Source organism: Petaurus breviceps, unplaced genomic scaffold, assembly GCF_028583685.1.
Source record: "Petaurus breviceps papuanus isolate PSGF00001 unplaced genomic scaffold, PetGlider_PUasm1.0 90895, whole genome shotgun sequence".
NCBI classification, from domain to species: domain Eukaryota; kingdom Metazoa; phylum Chordata; class Mammalia; order Diprotodontia; family Petauridae; genus Petaurus; species Petaurus breviceps.
Window position 1 is genome coordinate 37301769 of NW_027187372.1, and position 21120 is coordinate 37322888.

The 21120-nt window shown below is 35.4% G+C and overlaps 1 protein-coding gene across 2 annotated transcripts in view; it reads left to right on the forward strand.

Moving 5' to 3' along the window:
• SYT14 (synaptotagmin 14) overlaps positions 1-20127 on the forward strand; it is a 282879-nt gene extending 262752 nt beyond the window's left edge. The window contains exons 6-7 of one of the 2 annotated variants that reach the window (XM_069074779.1): positions 15417-15606; positions 19272-20127. In XM_069074779.1, coding sequence (XP_068930880.1) covers positions 15417-15606; positions 19272-19585 — 504 coding nt within the window. In that variant the 3' untranslated portion in view covers positions 19586-20127. The remainder of the gene's footprint in view (positions 1-15416; positions 15607-19271) is intronic. The other variant, XM_069074778.1, reaches the window with a different exon arrangement.
• Positions 20128-21120: the final 993 nt, after the last annotated feature.

The following is a 21120-nucleotide window of genomic DNA, read 5'->3' on the forward strand; positions in this document are numbered from 1 at the left end:
AGAGAGAGAGAGAGAGAGAGAGAGAGAGAGAATGAGAGAGAGAGAGTACTGGGGAAGGTGAAGGACTATGTAGCACTCCATTAAGCCTGAGAGAAAGACCACAGTATCCACTGGGGCCAGTTGTGGCTACCCAAAAGTCACTCAGGGAAAACTGAGGCTGGTGAACTATGACTTGCCCAGCATGGGAAGAGGTTGAAACATTTTAAGATCCAACCCCTAGAAAACTACTGTCAGACAAGACAGATTCAGAAAGAGAATAGGGGAAAGTCAGGGAGGGAAGAAAAAAAGACTGAAATTACCAAAGATCTCAGAAAGAAGAAACTCAAAGACCTTGAACATAAGCAAATAAATCAGCAGGTAGAACATTCATAACAGAATGAAATATAACCTCTAGAAGTAGTAAACAACTTCAGGCATCTATGAATAAATACTCCAAAACAAAGAAAAATTATCCAACTTGATGAAATAGCAGACCCCCATGAACATGAGAATATGGCACCACAACTTGTCCCCGAGCGATTCAAAAGAGAAATGAGAATTATGAGAGCAGAATTTGTGTCTTACACAACAAAAATAATGGGCAAAATAGAAAAGCTAGAGTCTGCAGTGGCAAGTCTCACCAAAGAAACAAAAGAGAGACCAATAGATTTGTAATGTAAATATACAGGCATGAAGAACAAACTAGAAGAAGATAAGCAAAAAACAATGAAATTAAAAGAAAATGTATTTACTATCCAAGCAAAGCATACTGAACTTGAAGACACGGATGGGTAGAAATACCCTAAAGATCATGGCTCACCCAAAAGAACATGACAGGGATGTTATTGTGCAGTAAGAAATTATGAATATGAATATTTCAATGAAACATGGGCAAAGTCATATGAACAGATTTCAAGCAACATAATCAGTACAAATAGAAAAATAAGCATGACCACAGATCACAAGAAAAAAATCTCTAAAAGAAAGTCAAATTCTGACTGAAAAACTATTGAATGTCTGAGAAAAAATATAGTAAAAGTTTCCTTCCCCTGCACAACAAAAGGAAAAAAAAAGAAAGAAAAGTGAGACAACTAGAACTGAATATTTTTACATTGTCAAATGTCACTATCAGATGTTTTTAATTGTCAGCAGAGAAGACTTAGTCTGGAGGGGAATATTGAAATGACTGATACTTTTTAAAAAGGGCATCAATAAAGTTGGGTTTTTTTTTTCATTTTTCAAATGCTTTATTAACTTCTGATTTACATCATTCATTTCCGCCAGATTTTGAGTTACAAGTTTTCTTCCCATTTTTCCCCTACCCACCTCCCCAAAATAGTAGTACCACAGGATATCCCCTCCTCCAATCTGCTCTTTCCCATATTTTCTCCCATACCCCTTTTGACTTTTCCAGTAGGACATGATAGATCTCTATGCCCCAGTGCCTGTATATCTTATTTCCCAATTACATGTAAAATAGTATTAATAATAGAATGTATATATATATATACATATATATATAATTTTTTTAACATTTGATTTTAAAACTTTGAATTCCAGATTCATTCCCTTCCTCCATTGTCACCCACCCTTACTGGGAAGATAAGCAGTTCGGTATAGGTTGTACAAGTGTAGCTAATGCAAAACATTAACATAGTAGATATATTGTAAAAGACTGACTATATTTCCCTTCCTCCTATCCCACCTCCCACTTGTTCTATTCTCTACTTTGATCCCGTACCTTTTCAAAAGTGGGTGCTTCCAACTTCCCTCCTCCCCAGCCTGCCCTCACTTCCATCATCCTCCCTCTCATTCCCTTCCCCCCCTACTCTCCTGTAGGGTGAGATACTATATTTAGTGTGTATATCATTCTCTCCCCAAGCCAAATTCAATGAGAATAAGGTTGACCCATTTCCTTTTGCCTTCCTATTCTTCCCCTCCATTGTAACCATTTTCCCTTGCCTCTTCTATATGAGATAGTTTACCCCATTCTGTCTCTCTTCTCATTATATTCCTCTCTCACCTCTTTTGCCATTTGAGTTAGTCTATTTTTTAAAGTGATATTTTCCTCAGTCAGGCTGTTGACTCTCATTTTGTAATTTTCTTGCATCATTCTCATTTCTCTTCCCAGTTTTTCCTCCACTTCTCTTATCTGCTTCTTAAGGTCCTCTATGGCCTGTAACCACCTCGTATTTTCCTTTGAAGCTTTTGGTGCAGGAGTTCTGAGTTCACTGTCTTTCTCCTGTTCCATGCTTTGATCCTTTTTGTGCCCAAATTAGGAGTCTAATGTTGGGTTCTTCTGTTTGCTTTGTTTCTTTGGCCTGGTCATGTTGTCACTAAATTTCTTGACTTTTGGGCTTTTTGCTACAGTAGGACTCTGCTACCAGACAGGGGAGCTTCATACAAACACTGGGGTTTTCTCAGCTGCCAGAGGTATTAGTTGGGTGCCCTTGCTGAAGCCTCCACACGCTCTGGCAAGCTGGACACACACCCCAGGACCTCCACCCTAGACTGCAATCCAGATCCAAGCAGGTTAAAGCAAGAGTGATTACCCCTCAGACTGGTCCCTTGGTCCCCCTACAGTCTGCAGGCCAGGAGCTGAAGCTGCCACATGGGGGCAGGTGCACAGCCAAGGCTCCTCAGTGGCTTCTCGCCCCATGGGCAAAAGCCAATGCACTCCCAACTGCTGGTCCCAAAGTCCATACTGCACTGACCTCACTTTGTCCTTTGCATCTATATGTTGATAAATCTGGAAACGGCCACAGCTGCTGGTGATCTTGTCTGGTCAGGCCCGCCCTGGGGCTAAAACCTTGGTGTGGAGCTGGACTCGGCTCCCAGAGTGCTACAGTGGCCGATTCCTGCCGGCCTGCCGAGCTTAGCTTCTCTGTGTCATTTTGTAGGTTCTGTAGCTCCAAAGTTTGTTCAGAGTCCCTTTTTACATGAACTGGGGATGGTGGGAGCCAGAGCTGTGGGGAGGACCTGCTTCTACTCTGCCATCTTGACTCCACCCCCAATAAAGTTGTTTTGAACTTGATAAAGCCTTCCAAATTAAATCAAAATATACTTTGATACTCAGTTGATTGAGTGCAAAGAGAGGAATAGGTCAAGTCAGAAATTTTGTTCAAAAATATGGATCAGGAATAAGAGGGATTAAAAATTGTAGACTACATGGAAGCTTCATGCCTATAGATCATGAATATTTTCTTTAAGAGAAGTCAGAATATGTTAGATATGGCATGTACCTAATCATATCATAAAATGACATTGGCCATATTTTAACATACAAAAAGTAACTCATTACTGATATGATAATCTCTTCTGAATCAGCTTTTCTGTGTACCATCAGACAACTGACTTATTAGAACAAGGATAAGAACTAGTACAAAGCTAGAAAAATAAAAATGAAGAAAAGATATTAAATTCAATTTTTTAAATTATGTTCTGATTATGAGTTTTTCCCATAAAATATTGAAAAGAAATGGAGGGGAAAAGGCTAAGCGATTTTGATCCTTTTTTATTTTACTTTTGAGTAAATTATTGAATTTTTTAAATGGGATATGGGTGGAAGAAAGAATGTAGATAATGACTACAATAATTTCATGTAGAAATTTAAATAATATAAATTACTAGAACAAAGAAAGCATAATAGCCTAAAAACTCAGCAAACATTTTACTCATCAGATGGATAGATATAGCAGCAAATGTAACATTGATTTAGAATATTAACTGGTTTGTGAAATTTTGCAGAGGAAGGATGATGGAAAAATATGAACAGTATCAACTTATAAAATGGAACTAAGTGGTGGAAAGCAAAACCCTTTTTTAAAAAGTTCCAAATAAGCAAGGGCATCCTAAAGACATTTAAAGATGAGAATAATAAAAGGGCAATCTGCAGAAGAAAAATGAAAAGATCTATTAAGTTTTTATAGCAGACTTTTCATCATCAATATGTAGAATGTAACAATAGCTTTCAAATAAAGGAGTAAAAAACTTACCATCTTCAGCTTTGCAGATCAGATATTGTTAATGGTATTCAAAGATAGCAGGCTATGGGCTAGCCAAGGAATAGCCATGACCCAGGAAAAAACAAGACTTTTTTCCTAAGAGCCAGGTGAGACAAAAGTGAAGAGTAAGATCCCTGGTTACAAAGAAGACAGTCAGATATAGGAAAAAAAACTATCCAGTCCTTTATAGGAATAGTTTCTTGACTTTTGGAGAGGAAGAAGAGATTTCTTTCTCCCCCACATGTTGGCCGTGTCATGTTGCAGTGGAACTACTCGTTCAGAAGAAGACAACCCATCCAGAAGGAGATAGACCCAGGATTCAAATGACATGCCCAGAAAAAATATGCCTGGCAGTTGTAGTATGAGGCCATCATGAGTACAGTGCCAAAAGCATGAGTTGCTTTGGCTTCACATATTCCCTGAGTTTGGTACTCTACTGGTATTCTCAGGATGAACCCATAGTTCCCATTGATATTGTTTGGAGTTGTGGGAGTGTGTGTCCAGGATATATGTGGGGTATATTTTGTAGCTATTGCTCCTAAATCTCATTAAATCTCATTAAAGCTTTTGCTTTGAGTCAGTTGTGTCTACTTGCTGACTACTAATGATAAACATACTGGTGGGGGCTCATAAGCTATAGTTTTAGAAATGTAGACCCACAGAATACCTAAAAACTAGAGGTTTTCAACTCTTAGAACCCAGCCTTAGTGTAAAAGTTGTCCATAGGAAATACATTAATTTTTATTTAGTTCTCCTTTTTTTACATGTTCTTATGTAAGACCTAAAACCTCTATACCCTCATTTTACCTTCTATACCTAAACTGACTTAAAAATAACCAATTTAAATACTATTGTGCTATAAGAAGCAGATGGATGTTTATACGAACTGATGCTGAGTGAGAAGAGTAGAGCCAGGAGAAATTTGTACACAATTACAGACACAACAAATGTGTGATGACCAACTTTGATAGACTGGACTCTTCTCAGCAATGCAGTGATATAAGTCAATCCCAAAAGACTCATGATGGAGAGAGATGTAGACATCCTGAGAAAGAACTAGAAAGAACTAAGTATGAATCCAGATTGAAGCAAACTATCTGATCTTTTTCTTGTTTGGTTTTGTTTCCTCGTTACCATTTTTCATTCCATCTGATACAATCCATCCTTATAACCTGATTAATGTCTAATGTGAAAGTATTTGCAGATCCTATACTTGATTGTATACCATTATGGAGGGGAGGGAGGGAGAGAAAATTTGAAACTCAAGGAATTGTGGAATTGAATTTTGTAAACTAAAAGTAAACAAATTAATAAAGACAAAAAAAGAACCAATTTACTCATTCCTCTTTCCTACCTCACATTTTTGGCTCAATTCATAAGATTGTTTGGTGGGGCAAAGGACTGACTTTGCTTTTTAAAGTGGTTTTTTTTTATCTTTGTTCTGAATCATTTTTCTAACAAACCTCAGATACTATATTCTAGACTTGTTTCAAACACAGTAGAATGAATGATTTTTTAAAACTTTACTAGAAAATGACATGCTTGATGATCTGGAAGCACGTGGATTCCTTTTGTAGGGTTATGTGTGCACATATAGAATTTGGAGCAGGAAGGAAACAGTGATTATTTAATCCAACCACTCCATTGTACAGACAGGTAATGGAGGCCCAGAAAATTTAAATAATTGCTTTGGTAACATAGGCAGTAAGTAGTAGAACCAGGGGATTCAAACTCAGGTCTTCGAACTCCAAATCTCATGTGTTTTTAATGTAGTTTGTTTGAAGTTTTTCATTGCTTCATGAACAACCACCACTAAAAATAAGTTTGCTAAATCCTCACTTTGGTACAGATTACAAGTATTCTCAGAATTCAGAGAAAGGGATGCTCAATCAGAAATGGACTCATCAGAGAAGATATTCTGAGAAGGTAGAGATTGAAGTGGTCTTGAAGGATGGGGAGCATAGTCCAGAAAAGGAGGAGGAAAACATTGAAGCAAAAAGAAATATCAACAAAGACAGGATTATTCAGAAAGTTTTTTGTCTGACATTGAGAAAACTAATTTAAGTGAGGGGGTTAGTAAAAAAAAATAATGTTAAGTAAGTACAGACAAATCATAGAAAGGACTTGAAAAACACATCATTGAAAAAAATTAAACTTGGTACATTGGGAAATAGAAAGCCTATTAAAATGCTTTAATGGGGAAATAGGAAATAACATGCCAAAAGTAGAAGAAAGACTAATCAGGCAACACTATGGAGCATGGATTGGAAGAATAAGAGACTGGAGTCAGGGAGACCAGGTAGGAGATTATTGTAGTATTCTAGCTGTGAAGTAATCAGGACTTGGACTATTGTGATGAGAGGGGAAATAGAAAATCCAGGATACATTTTCAAGGAAAAAATGACAGACACTCATGCCAGATTGGATCTTGGGGCTAAAGAGAGTTTTATCAAAGACAACTACAAAATTTCAAGCCTGGATGTTAAAATAATTGAGATACATTGATAAGGGATGGGGAGACAGGAATTGATGCTAGTGTTGAGGGGGAAGTTATAAATTTGATTTTGAATATATTGAATTTGAGATAAAGTTAAGGTAGCATGCTACACATGTCCAGTAAGTAGTTGGAAGCACATTTGACATCATAGCAAAGAAATCTGTCATTGTATGCAGTACCCCATATGCATGCTGTCCCTCACTTCTGCAAAGGAATGGGGGGAAGATGGCTTTTCATGTATTATCTTTGAGGCTAAGCATTGTCATTATAATTTTGCAGTAGTAAATTTCAATTACTGTATTATTGTTTTTCTTTCCATTTACTGTTATGGTTTTTGTATAATTTGTTTTCCTGTTTCAGCTTAGTTCATTTTGCATCTATTTATTTAAGTCTTTCTGTGCTTCTCCATTTAAGTATATTGTTTCTTACAGCACAGTAAAAGTCTTATTCAATCATAGACCACAATTTGTTTAGCTAATAAATGTGCTTTCCTCATTTGACTACCCTGATGATTTTGTTTACATGAGAGAAATTTTATTTTTATTAAGTAGCATATTTCAAATAAGAGTATAAATTCAAGTTGAATTTAGGAAATGCAAGATCATTAAGGTGATTTTTAAAACCATCCAATTTTATGAAGATTTCCTGCATTGCAAAAAAATTAAAAGAGATTTATTAAAAATGGAATTTGAACAAATTTTTTTTCAAAATCTTCCACAAGGTGTCAGCAACACTTTAAGCCATAGTGACTAGGGGGATGTAATGAAAATTTTAAACAAAATATCCAAATTCAGCAAATATTGAACATTGAGGAGTAAAGCATTTAATTCTTTTGTTCCATCTGCTTGCTATCTTGTATAGTACTCAGGAATCACAAGTAATTTTACATAATGAATAGAAACTCACTTTTACATTGTATGCCATTAAGTGCTTCATTTTTCTAGTCTGAGATATAGGTGTCCCTAACTTTAATATTAAACAATGGACTATAACCTCTCAGAACTATCATATGTTATATACAAGAGAAACTAGGGTCACCAGGGGGCAGCACTTTATTTTAAGAAAATTTAACTGATAATGACAACTATGTTAGGAATAAAAGGATATCACCATTGTTCAGTAGACAATAAAGACTAATCAATAACTTAGAGGATATTTTTGAAGATACTAAGTGTTTAGAATTTGTAATTATTCTATATATTTTCTAGTAAAAAAAACTACTAAGAAATCTTTCCATTTATATTTAAAACAGTTTAAAATAATTTTGTTCAGAACTTTAAAGGCCAAGGTTCAATCAAAGGAAAATGTTGCTCTTTTGAAATATAACTAAATTGGGCAGATACAATTATTATCCAAGAGATTCTGGTTTTTGGTGACTTAGAGGATGGCCTCTGAAGGAGATCTCTACAAAATTCTTGTTGGGGCCCCAAAATTTAAATTTATAACATGGTTAAGCATTTTAGCTTTTGTTCCCACTGTGTTCCCTTTTATAAGATAAAATAGCTTTCTTTGCTTCTGTTACCTGTGACTTCACTTGGTAAACATTTATTAAATTCCTATTATGTACCTGGAACTGTGCTAGGTGCTAGGGATACAGATACAGAGGATGAAACAATAGCTATTCTCAAGTAGCTTGCATACTTTTTAAAAATAAATTTTTATTGACCTCTTTTGTTTTCATATACACATATGTGTGTATGTATGTATGTATGTATGTATATTTCCCTTCTCCAGCTCACAGAGAGCCATCCTTAAAGTAAGAAAACAAGGGGAAAGGGGGAAAAATAGTTCCGCAAAACTAAACTTCATATCAAAGAAGTCTGCCATTGTATGTAATATGCCACATGCATGGTCCCTCATTTCTGCAAAGGAGTGGGGGGAAGATGGCTTTTCATGTGTTATCTTTGAGGCTAAGCATTGTCATTATAATTTTGCAGTATTAAGCTTCAATTGTTATATTATTGTTTTTCTTTCCATTTACAGTTATAGTTTTTGTATATTTTGTTTTCCTCGTTCAGCTTAGTTCATTTTGCATCTGTTTATTTAAGTCTTTCCAAGCTTCTCCATTTAAATATATTGTTTCTTACTGCACAGTAAAAGTGCTATTAGATCATAGACCATTATTTGTTTAGCTAATAAAGTTTCATTTGTTTATGGACCACAATTTGTTTAGCCATGCTACCACAAAAAATACTACTATAAATCTTTTGGTGTATCATGGAACCTTTCTCATTGTCATTTGCCTTCTTTGAGTATGTACCTAGCTGTGAAATTTCTGCCTCAAAAGAGATGTTTTAGTCACTTTCTCTGCATATTTCCAAATTGCTTTCCAGAATTGTTGCACCAATTCATAGCTTCACCAATAATGCATTAGTGTGCCCATCTTTCTACAACCCTTTCAACATTGATTATTCCCATATTTTGTCATCTTTGTCAATTTTCTAAGTGTGAAGTAAAACTTGGGGCTTATTTTTATTTGCATTTCTCTTATTAGAGATTTGAGACATTCTTTCATATGGTGGTTAATTATTTAGTTATTCTTTTGAGAATCATTTGTTTATATGTTTGTTCATATGTTGACCACTTTTCTCTTTTTTTTTTTTGGAGGGGGAGGGCAGGGCAATTGCGGTTAAGTGACTTGCCCAAGGTCACACAGCATGTAAGTGTTAAGTATCTGAGGCTGGATTTGAACTCAGGTCCTCCTGACTCCAGGGCCAGTGCTCTATTTACTGTGCCACCTAGCTGCCCCTATTGACCACTTTTCTATTGGGGAATGGCTTTTGGTCATATATTTTTGTTAGTTGTCTATACATTTTGGACATCAAACCTCTTATCCTAGGGAGGGTTAATTTTATTCGTGCAAAAGTTTCAGTTTCATGCAATCAAAATGATTTATTTTACCTTTTATAATTCCCTTTCTTCTTATTTTTGTTAAGAATTCATCACCTTCCCATAGCTATGCAGCAGTGGGGAACCTGTGGCCTCAAGGCCACATGTGGCACTCTTAAGTCCTCAAGCACCGCCTTTTGACTGAATCCAAACTTCACACATCCCCATTTGTTCTGTGAAGTTTGTATTTAGTCAAAGGGTCACACTTGAGGACCTAGAGGGCCACAGGTTCCACACCCCTGAAAAGGATCTGCTTCTCTTTTAAAGTTTTTGTGATATAGTCTTTAATATCTGCATGTTATTTAATATCCACATCCATTTTGAATTCATTGTAGAATATGGTATAAGGTGTTGATCTAAGCATAATTTTTTCCAGACTAGTCTCCAGTTTTCCAAGCATATTTTATTATATAAGGAGTTCTTTCCTAGGTAATTATAAATAGTAGTCTTAACAAGGAAACCATATAGTTATCATGACATTTTACTGACACCCAAAATTTACCTCTAATTTTTGCAAATAGTTTTTGCATTGTAATTCTAGACTTTTGTTGTTATCGTTCAGTCCTGTCCCACACTTTGTGACCCCATTGAAGGTTTTCTTGGTTTGCCATTTCCTTCTCCAGCTCATTTTATAGATGAAAAAACTAAGGCAATAGGGTTAAGTGACTTGCCAAGGGTCGGGCAGCTAATAAGTATATGGAGCCAAATTTGAACTCAGCAAGATGAGTCTTTCTGACTCCAGGCTTGGTGCTCTCTATCCACTGTACCACCTAGATGCTCTGTTCCAGAGAAGGTACCTTCATACCCTGTGCAAATCCAAAAGCTAACCCACTGAAGCATTCTTTAAAGCTATTTATCTTCTCTAATTCAAATTCAGAGGCTACCAGTTCTGTAGTGATTCTATCACTTGTTGACCCAGACTTCCCATTTTTGTTTACTGAAAGAATCTGGTACTATCCCAGAGAAACTTCCAAACTCTGGCTTAAGACAGTGATACATTTAATTTGTCTTGTCCACAACTTTCATCTCTTTCTTAACAACTTCCTTCAGCCTCTTTACTGTCAGATGCTCTTTGCTCATGAAGACCTCTAAAGGGTGTGAGGGTGGACATCAGGAACTCCACCCAGATCCTCCATTTGAGGAGAGTACCCAAGGCATTCACCTTAGCATTTCCTAACCAGCTGTTCTCCTAGACTTTATGATCTCCATCATCCTGCAAGATGAAATCACAACAACTCAGATCATTTTCCACCCTGACTGCAAGTACTTTATCATACCTCTGTGCTGGGTACAAACCTCCCTCACAACCCCAATCGCCAACCCCCAACCTACCCTTTTTAGTTTCTTTCTATGTGTTCTCCCATTAGATTCTGAGTTTCTTGAGAGCAAAAACAGTCTTGCTCCTTTCTTTGTATCCCCAGTGTAAGCACAATGTTTGGTACTTAGTGGGTACTTAATAAAAGGGGTTTTTTTTCGCTATTAACTCCCAGGTACTGTCCCCTGCTATCAATTTATTGTAATGATCCGATATTTTAATCATCCAATAGATTAGGTGTAGAGTATTGATCAGGTAATTTCCCTAAAGAAGTCTGGACCTGGAGTCAGGAAGACTCCTCTTCATGAGTTCAAATGTGACCTCAGACACTTTACTAGCTTTGTGACCCTGAGCAAGTCAATTAACCAATTTGTCTCAGTTCCCTCATCCATAAAATGAGGAAGAAGGAAAGGGCAAATCACTCCAATATCTTTGCCAAGAAGTCCCGAAATGGGGTCATGAAGAGTTGGAAACAACAGAACAACAGACCCTTGTGATGAGTTACCTTACAACCCCCCAATTCTTTGATAATTCTTTTCAATGTCATTATGATGTCATTTTTCAATCTCTGTAGACATTCCTATGTGCCCTTCTACCAAGAGAAAATAGTTGGTCAAAAGAATAGGGATCTTAATGAACCCCACCACTCCCTTACATAGTAGTATTGTCATTATGTAATACATATTGTCCCTCAGTCTATAGTATTAAATCAGAGCTGTTAAAATTGTCCATTTTAACGTGCTGAGCTGAAAAACAAGTATAGGTTTCCCACAATACACCTCTTTCCTCCATTAACTTGATTCATACAGTGGGATCATGGATTATAGGTATAAAACTGAAAGAGACATTTGAGGGCAGCTAGTACAGATCTCTCATTTTACATATGAGGAAAATGAGGCCTAGTACTAGGCCTCAGAGGTGCAGTGATTCACACAGTCACAGAGATGATAGTAAAGAAATGGGTTTCAGATCTACCACCAATCTCTGGGTTCTCTCTGACTACCCTTCCACCAAAGTCCCTTTTCCTTTCTTATCCCAAGGAGGTGACCTTGCACCTTTAAGTCCAACACAAGGAAGCTACAGAACATGAAATTAGTGGGAGTGAGCTCCAGCCCAGGCCTCAAAGTCACATGATTTAAGAGTGAAAGTTTTGTCCAAAGCCAAGGGGAAGAGAGCACAGACCAAAGGAGCTAGCTGCTGCCCGCAGCTCTTGTCCAAGTCAAGGTCAAGCTGCCTATTCCGGCCTTAACTAGAGCAAGGCTCAGCCCTCTGCAAGGTTTTCTTCCCCTGGGTTTTTCAGGGTTTCTCTGGGCCTGCCGCTAATGGCTGCTCCTGCTACTAAGATTCATACAGCCGCTGCCTCCAGCTATCTTCACCATGCCAAGCTTCCAAATGTTCACTCCCCTGGGGCCTGGAGAAGGCCCTGAGGAAGAGGCACCATTCCAGGAAGTAAAGCTCACTCATGGTGGCAGCTCCGGCATGGGAGTGGGAATCAGCCTTCTTTTTTAAACTTCATCATTATTCACCATCCCCTCCACCCCACCTCATCCTCAGAAAAGCATAAGGGGCAGGTTGTGTGTATGAATCAAATAAAGTTAAATCCAAAATACCTTTTAGAAACAGTGGAAATAAACTCACTTAATGTTGAAATCTTAAAATTTACAGTCATTAGCAGTGTGCATTTAACTCCCTCACAAAGGAACTGTTAAATATGAGTGATATATAGGCAAATTGAAATCACTTTATGTATATAATGTAAAAGAAGTAACAGTACAGGATCTATACTTGATTTAAAAGAAAAAAGTTTTATTGTGCCTTTTGTTTGAGCCAGTTTTTATTCATGTGGAGTTCATGGTTTTGTTACTGTATTTTTAAACTTATTTAATTTTTGACATATTGGCATTACTTAAAGAAATGTGATGGGCATAATTAATTCTAACGTGGTGAGACAATATATGCAGTTTATTCTTTGCTTTCTCCTAAAGAAAGAAAAAAATATTTTTTTTCTACCTTCATAGAATGTCTTATAACCCTTCACCCTTGAGGGAAAATGCTAGAAAGGAATAGGATACTATGTTGGGTAGGCCTAGGAAGAAGTGATACTTTTACTGTTATTTGCCTGTAGGACTGCTCCTTTAAGTAGACCTAGTAATGACTGGAATTTGTTTGAGGTGGGCTAATCACCAGCAGCTACTGCTACCTAGGCAAGCCCCAGTTATAAATTAATGATGGGAGCTGCAGAGAGAGTGGGTGGAGATCTCTGGATATACACTGAATTGAGCAGCATGCCCTGAGGAATATTCTGAGGAAAGAAACCACTTGAGTATACAGTATCCATATTTAATTTGTTTTTACTACAATCATCCTATTTCTATAGCTATTTCTATGTAGCTTTTGTTGTAGTCGATGAGATTTCTACCCGTATGCCACTCATGGGTAGATAGTTACTTTGACTGTTCTGGAAAAGTCAGGTGATCCAGTTTAATTCTTTTTTTTTTCCCCAATGGCTGAAACAGAATGAAACCTGTTAGAATGACACTTTTTAGCCATTCATTTTCACAAATCCTGCTAGACTTCCAAGGAGCTTGAGATCCCTCAGGACCTTATTGCTTTTGGAGGTGGACAGTGGAAGGAAAAGAAGTAAAATTTCTCCATTTGCTAGTCAAATGGAAACAGGAATCAGCCATCTTTCTTTTAAATTCCCAAAGCCTTTCTCATAACTCTCTTCAAAGATCATCATATTGCTAAAATACAAGGTATCAATGCAAAAATATTGAGAATAAACAGTGTAAAACATTCCATGGGAGCGAGAAAACCTTGCCACTTAATGATCTCTTCTACTTACTAGTTATTATTCATCCCCTCTGAGACTCAGTTTCCTGATCTGTAAAATAATAATGATAATAATTGCCTCTCACAGTTGGGAGGAGAGTTTCTTTTTAATCAATTAATTAATTTTTAGTTTTGTAAGATATCAAGTTCTTAATCTTCCCCCCCTCCTCTCCATTCCCCCTTCTCAATACGATATGCAATCTCATATAGGCTATACATGTATGATTGATCATCTTAAACATATTTCTACATTAGTGATGTTGTAAAAGAAGAATCAAAACAAGAGGGAAGGGGTGGCCAGGTGGCACAGTGAGTAGGAGCACCGGCCCCAGAGTCAGGAGGACTCAAATACTTCACACCCACACCCATACCTCCCCCCACACACACATACACACACAAAACTGGCCGTGTAACCTTGAGCAAGTTACTTAACCCCAATTGCTTTAAAAAAAAAAAAAAAAAGGGAAGAACCATGAGAAAGAAAAAACAAAAAGCAACAAAAGAAAGAGATAAATAGTATGCTTCCATCTGCATTCAGTTCTTTCTCTGGATGTGGATAACATTTTCTATCATGAGTCTTTTGGAATTGTCTTAGATCATTGCATTACTCAGAAGAGCTAAATCTAACAAAGTCAGTCATGGAACAGTGTTGCTGTTACTATGTACAGTGTTCTGGTCCTGCTCACTTCACTCAGCATCAGCTCAAGCAAGTCTTTCTAGGTTTGCAGAAAGTTCTTTGTAAACTAGAAATACTTATTAAATGTAAACTATTATTTGTCTATTATCTGACTCCAGGTTAATAAACTTTAAATTGGAAGCACTATGTTGTGAAAAATAGATTTCATAATACTCTAACAGATGCTGCCTCACATAGAAAACACATAAAATATAGAACGTACATTTTACTCTAAAATATATGTGATGAAATACGCTAATTGAAATATGTCCTCCATTTTTTTTTTACATTTATAAATGTATATCAGGCCACAGTGACAAAAGTATCTCCTGTTGGTCAGTGGTTTGGGAATATAAAATATACGATATTTTGCACATTGCTTGGTGAGATTCATAGTAAAACTTTTGGTTTTCTGGTCTATGAGTGAGGATTAAGGTTGAAGAACATATATTTACAATTTTATTAAAATGAATCCAGTAGATTAATTCAATTACCAATTAGGTATTGTTTGGTATGCAGGGGTAAGTAACAATAGATGTCGACTTAGAAGTACTAAATTCTTTATAACTATTGATCCTTTAGCTTCAGAAGATTGGGATAAAGCATTTGATATTTTTCATTCATTTGGTTAAATTTTATTTCACCGGGGGCTGCAAAAATCAAATTAAAGTACAAGATTCTAAGAGATATTTTTGTCACATGATATGCTCATTTAAATGTACTACCTCAGAATCAATGAGTACATGAATGTTATGTTTTACCTCAATGAAACTTTGCATATTAATAAGTTTATAACTCAGAGAACATGTAAAAGTATATAATCACAGTATTATATTGTCTATAAGTATACCACCCAGGATGCAAAGGAATCATCCTGTAGATTTAGACTCTGATTTCAGTCACTTAGTCAAGTTAATAAGCATTGATGACCTACCATATGCAAGGCAAACACCATATGTGTGTGTGAGAGAGAATTTAATGAATCTTTAATTCTCTCCTTTTTACTTCTTTTTACTTACTCCAGCTTTTATACAAACCAAAAGACAACCAGAAACAATTACATGTGGGTAATCTCTTTTCTAGCCTGGTGATATGAAAATTGTCCTTATAACAGCTTGTTCTTGAGAGTTACCTATATAATTCCAGCAAGTCCAGTATTAACAATGTATCCCTTTACTTGCCTTTTCCAAAAAATCCTTCTAAAAGTTTTCTTTGTGATTCCAGGGCTGTGGTTCCCAGATGAGCATGTCAGAAATGTCCTGTAGTGAAAGTACATCCTCTTGTCAGTCTCTAGAACATGGCTCAACTCCAGAAATCCTCATTGGCCTGCTTTATAATGCCACAACTGGCAGATTATCAGCAGAAGTGATAAAAGGCAGTCACTTCAAAAACTTGGCAGCAAACAGACCACCCAGTGAGTGAAAATCTTGTTTTTTAATTTTTTAATCCTAATACTTTTTATACTTGTGGGATTCTCAGTGGTGGGGACTTCAATCCTATCATTTAGACCTACCCAATAAAAATTAAATGGTACAATCATCAACTAATCTGTTTCATGTTTTCTATTTCAAATCATTTGGGAAATAAATCTGAAATCCAAAATATTAGTTATGAGTTGACAAGACTTTTAATTTTTTATGGTGACTTGAATAAATTAGCTTTATCATAATGTTTTAACTATTAATGCCAGAAAGGAAAAAAGTAAAGCATTTTTAAAGTATTTAATAACTAATCGAACTACATAAAACTATTGTTCTTACATAAAAGGCTGATGTCCTTGTGTTTCTCTGAGTGTACTACTGTGAGCTATAGTATTTACTCATGTATTTTCTCTGTATGTTTTTTTACTACTACATTTTGAGAAGAGATTATTTTCCCCAGGTAATTCTCCTTGATTTTACATTTTTTTCTACTCTTAAATAGCTGCCAGCAGAAACTTCTCTAAGGTACATGTTCTTTATCCTTGCCAGGGCAGATAAGTTAAAGCAGTCAGCTATTGATACTAGTTGGTAGTATTCCTCTGCCTCTGCCCCTGCCTCTGTCCCTGCCTCACTGCCCTACCTTCCTCACTACCTTTTTCTGTATTTCCCTATCTAACTTCCCTAGGCTGAGATACTGGGAGGGAAGGGCTTCTGATCTTATAAGTACATTTCTAACTCTGCTGAAAGTCATAAGCACTGAACTAGGGCTTAAGACGCTTACTGGTCATTCTTCCCTTGGCCCAAATGTGTCAAAACCTCTAACTAAAACTTAAAAGAAAATCCTTCAAATGTAATCAAAACCCTTCAATCATTTAAATAAATATTTAATATAGATTCCAGTTAACTGTGCAACAACTTATGGTATAATCATGAATTTTACTATTCATTAATAAATGGGAATGAAAAAATCTTAAAGATGAATGAGGTTTTGTCAGCATTAATGTTAAGAACAAAGCTGCTTTCATTAATATCTTTTTCTTTTACTCTTTTTTACCCTTCATATTTTGCAGGGAAAATATCAAGGAACAGGGAGGAAATTACATGAGTAAATACTACATATTGTAGTTAATCCTTAATTACTGATGTTAATATAATTTGGGAGAAAGCATGGGTAAATGAAATCTTTATTTTAGTTTACAGTTGAATGTCTTTGACAAATAAATTCTTAATTAGCTGTGCTATACTGCAGCAGAATAAACCCATGTGGACTGACTCTCCTATTCTTCCTCTAACCACTCTTTGGCCTTAACACTCATGATCTATGCATTGGCCTAATATCAAGGGACCAAGAGAGAAACAGAAGTAGCTAGCTTGTCTAATACACAAAATAGATTATAACTCCTTAAATATTCAAAAATTGATTACACTTTGAATTTATTGAAGAAAACAGTCAAAGTCTCTGCTTAATCATTAATAGAAACTTGCAAAATTAAGAGTGGATAGAGTTTTCAGGTTAAGAAATTTGTTACATTACTATTATTTTAGAATTAGACCAATAGTATTAAAATTGATTGATGATGATAACTGACATACTGGTTAAGCTAAATAATGTGATTTGTCATTTTTAAAAATTATATAGATATGGATTATAAATTAACTAAAAGACTTGTTTTTTCTTAGTATATTCTCTACAATTTCCAAAAATGTATAGTCACTCCATAAATAATTAGGTCTAAGCTTTAGATTAAATTATGTTTGGAATGATTAAATTACATCCAAAATAACAATATTAGCATTAAGAGAAAAAGTCATATTAGAGTTGATGTTTAACTTTGAATCATTTTCATTTCAAACAATTTAATTATATTTTATATAATGTCAGTATTTTTATGCTAGATATTGCATGAATAAAGTTAAATTCAATAAAATAATAAAAAAGTACTCTATATTACCCTTCTTCAGTCTTTTATAGCCTGATCATTTGCATGATTTTTTCTATGTTCAATGTGCTTTAGACCAAGTAGATATTGTTACAAAGATGTCCCTTTTAAAACAGTGTAATTTTTTGCTAAAGATTACACAATGACCTTTAAAATTTTTTCATTCCATGAAATTTACCCAACAGCCCTTTCGTTCAATCCTCTATCTGAACTAAACTGCTAAAACTTTGTGTTCTTCCACTCCAGTAAACAGTGTTTCCTCTTTAACTTTAACCTTTGACCCTCTCTCACCCAACAATTGACATCTGGTCATTATTTCTTTTACTGCTTTCCACCCCCTGTTGTCAGATGGACTGTTCTGTTGTCTAAAACACTTGATAGGTGGACAGGTTTATATAATCCGAGGTGAGTTCCTGTAGAGGCTAATTGGATGTTGTCTTTTCATGCAAAAAAAAAAAGCAAACCCTAAAATTTGCAGCAGTGAAGCTGTCCACCATGTTGGTTTACAGAAAATGCACATTTATTATCTGTGGTACTCTTAAGTACAACTAACTGTAGACTTATCTCTGATTATGGATGATGGTATTCAGAGCACCTACAAGGTTAACAAATATATGAAGAGAGTTTCTTTTTTCAAAGTTTGTAAATAATGTTAGTGTTCCAATAACTTTATTTTGATTCATACAGCAGAAATAAAGTTTGACATTTTTGTTAAGAAGCATGTCAATTTTCTTTCATGTTAATTTAAATTTTATTAGGAAATATATAGATATATGTGATGGAACAATATGCTATATACCATTTGCATGGGTCAAAAGAACTAGAAAATACAAAGTTTTAAGGAGAAGATTTATCATCCAAATAGTAGAAAGCAATGCATAAGTAAAATTCATTTTATACACTATACATTGCATCAATTTTTTATATTTCATAAAAATATTATCTGACATCTCAAAATTTCACATTCATTTGTGAAAAAATCCAATAGCATTTATTTTATTTCCCCCAAAAAGCACATTAAATGTACTCTTGCATGAAAATAGGGAAGAAAACATTTTACTTGGTTTTCTAAACTTTGAACACCTAATGCATTTGGCTTCATTTTGGTCTTTAAATGTTTTGTAAAAAATACTAAAAAAAAACCACATCCATGCAGAGATTTTTTTGGCATTTCATCCTAAGCTGTTTTGATGTCTCCTTTGCACTTATGTGTTCCTCTTCTCCTTTTCATCAGTTGCCTTCATCCCCACTTGTTCATTTATTCTTATTCTCTAAAAGCACAGTGGAATGCTTTATAGTGTTGTGGCTAATTGGAGCTTGCTAAATGTTTAATAATGCTATGAAACCCTGCTTAGTAAAGCAAAATGGGGGTGGTGAAGATGGCAGGGGTGGTGGCGGGAATGTGAGGGAGGAGAAAGGATTATGAGGTATACCTTTAAGCAAAATTTCTAACTTAGGCCACCACTGTTACCATGTAGAAATGCTGAGGTTATGTCATCATTGCACCAAAACTATTTTACCTACTTAGTTTCCTCTTTACTTTATATTCACACTATACAATAATTGTATTAAAGTAGAACTGATTGAACTTTCTTCAGTTAACATGGTATACGCCATATCCTTAAAGAATGCTAATACATAACAATCTTAGCAAATCTTAAAATTTCTTTTTTGAGTTTATTTTCCAAAATGTTGTTTGTGGTTTTTTCCCCCTATAGATACATATGTTAAGTTAACTCTTCTGAATTCCATGGGTCAAGAGATGTCCAAATGCAAGACATCTATCCGCAGAGGACAACCAAATCCCATATACAAGGAAACCTTTGTTTTTCAAGTGGCACTGTTTCAACTTTCAGATGTGACCCTTATACTGTCCGTGTATAACAAACGCAGCATGAAACGAAAAGAGATGATAGGCTGGATTTCTCTAGGTCTCAACAGCTCAGGAGAAGAGGAACTCAATCACTGGACTGAAATGAAGGAATCCAAAGGACAGCAAGTATGTAGATGGCACTCATTATTAGAGTCATAATGGACAGAGCAAAGGGCAACTACGACTCAAATACAGCCTTGTTTCTGGCTCCAAAAACATTATTTTTACTTAGCCACTACCAGGAGAGCAGTTCACTTGAAGTATCAGAGTCAACATTCCACCTTAAGACATGCACTAAGTGCTATGGAACAGAACAGCTAATACATCATCTCTTCATTGATTTTCCATATCTCTGGTGGAAATTATCATGGAATAGAGAAACTTACATGATCATGGTCAAACTAACAATTCTCCAGAGGTTTAATCATATGATGTTGGTTTTTACAGTAATTTCACTTAAGCTACTAAAGAGCTAGCTATTTCATTAAAAACAAGAATTTTCAATTACAAAAAATGGAGAATTTTGGTTTCAGTACTGTAAGAATATTGGCACTGTTCTAGAGGTTCTCCATAAAATATTTTTTGACCAGCCAACACCCAGTGTTAGTGACGAGAAATTTGTGGTCAATTTGAAAGGAACCTAAGTCAATTCTAATAGTAAAAATTTAATCTCATTGAAAAATCATTTAATTTCATTTTTTTTCTCTTTGCATAGGTTATTATGCTTCATTTCTCTGTTAAACATTTCAGTAGCATTAAATCTAAGTGGAAGCAGGTATACTTTCACAAAAAGAAGACATTTCTTCAGCATGTCGTGGGGACAAGCTCCACTTGGACCCAAGTCATTTTTCCCCTTGCCTATGCTTCTGCTTAACCCAAAGAGACCAAGTCACTGTACTGGTCCCTTGCAAGCCTTCTTAGACAGGTTGTACTGTAGAATTATGTAACTTTCTGTTGAAAGCACTTCCTATATTCATGTATTCCAACATAGGAAGCTCATAGAGCAGGACTTGACTTTTAAAACTCTTTCAATAATTGATATTAATTTATTTTAAATGCCAGTATTGTGAAGAATATATTTTTAAAACAATGAAGTATAGTAAGTTAGCTGCTAAAAAAAAAAATCCAGTTTGAAGAAGTTTTAACTGTCTGGTACTAGCATTTAGTAACAAACAATTGTTTTTAGCAAAATAAGTATTCATATTAAGAAAGAAGCTGCTCTCTAAGTGTCCAGTCTTACCCTCAGATACTAAACCTGTGATACAAAGACTATCCCTGTCTCAGATTCAGTCAGGACCTCATGTTAAAGACACTTCTGAGACTCCTTCTGATGCTTCTAGTGATGTGACTAATTTTTATGAACTTTACAAATACGTTCTTCAACGTAATATCATCCTGTGCCTTTCATGTATGTTAAATTTGCTCATACAACTTGAGAAAGCTGTATTTGCAAAATTAGGCCTTCAATTTTTATAAACATAAGGATTCCTCAGAACAATGTCATAAGATCTTTTTTTCTCTGGACTATGTAAAGTTGTATATTATGTGCTAATTTTTTAAATGACAAATTAGTTTCATTTGGGTTGATTTTTTTAAAATCTAGCAACTTTGGTTGGAAGTAGCATTAAGTATTGTCCTATTTTGCTTTGTATTTGCTGTCTATAACTTTGCTCATAAATATCATCAATTTTATA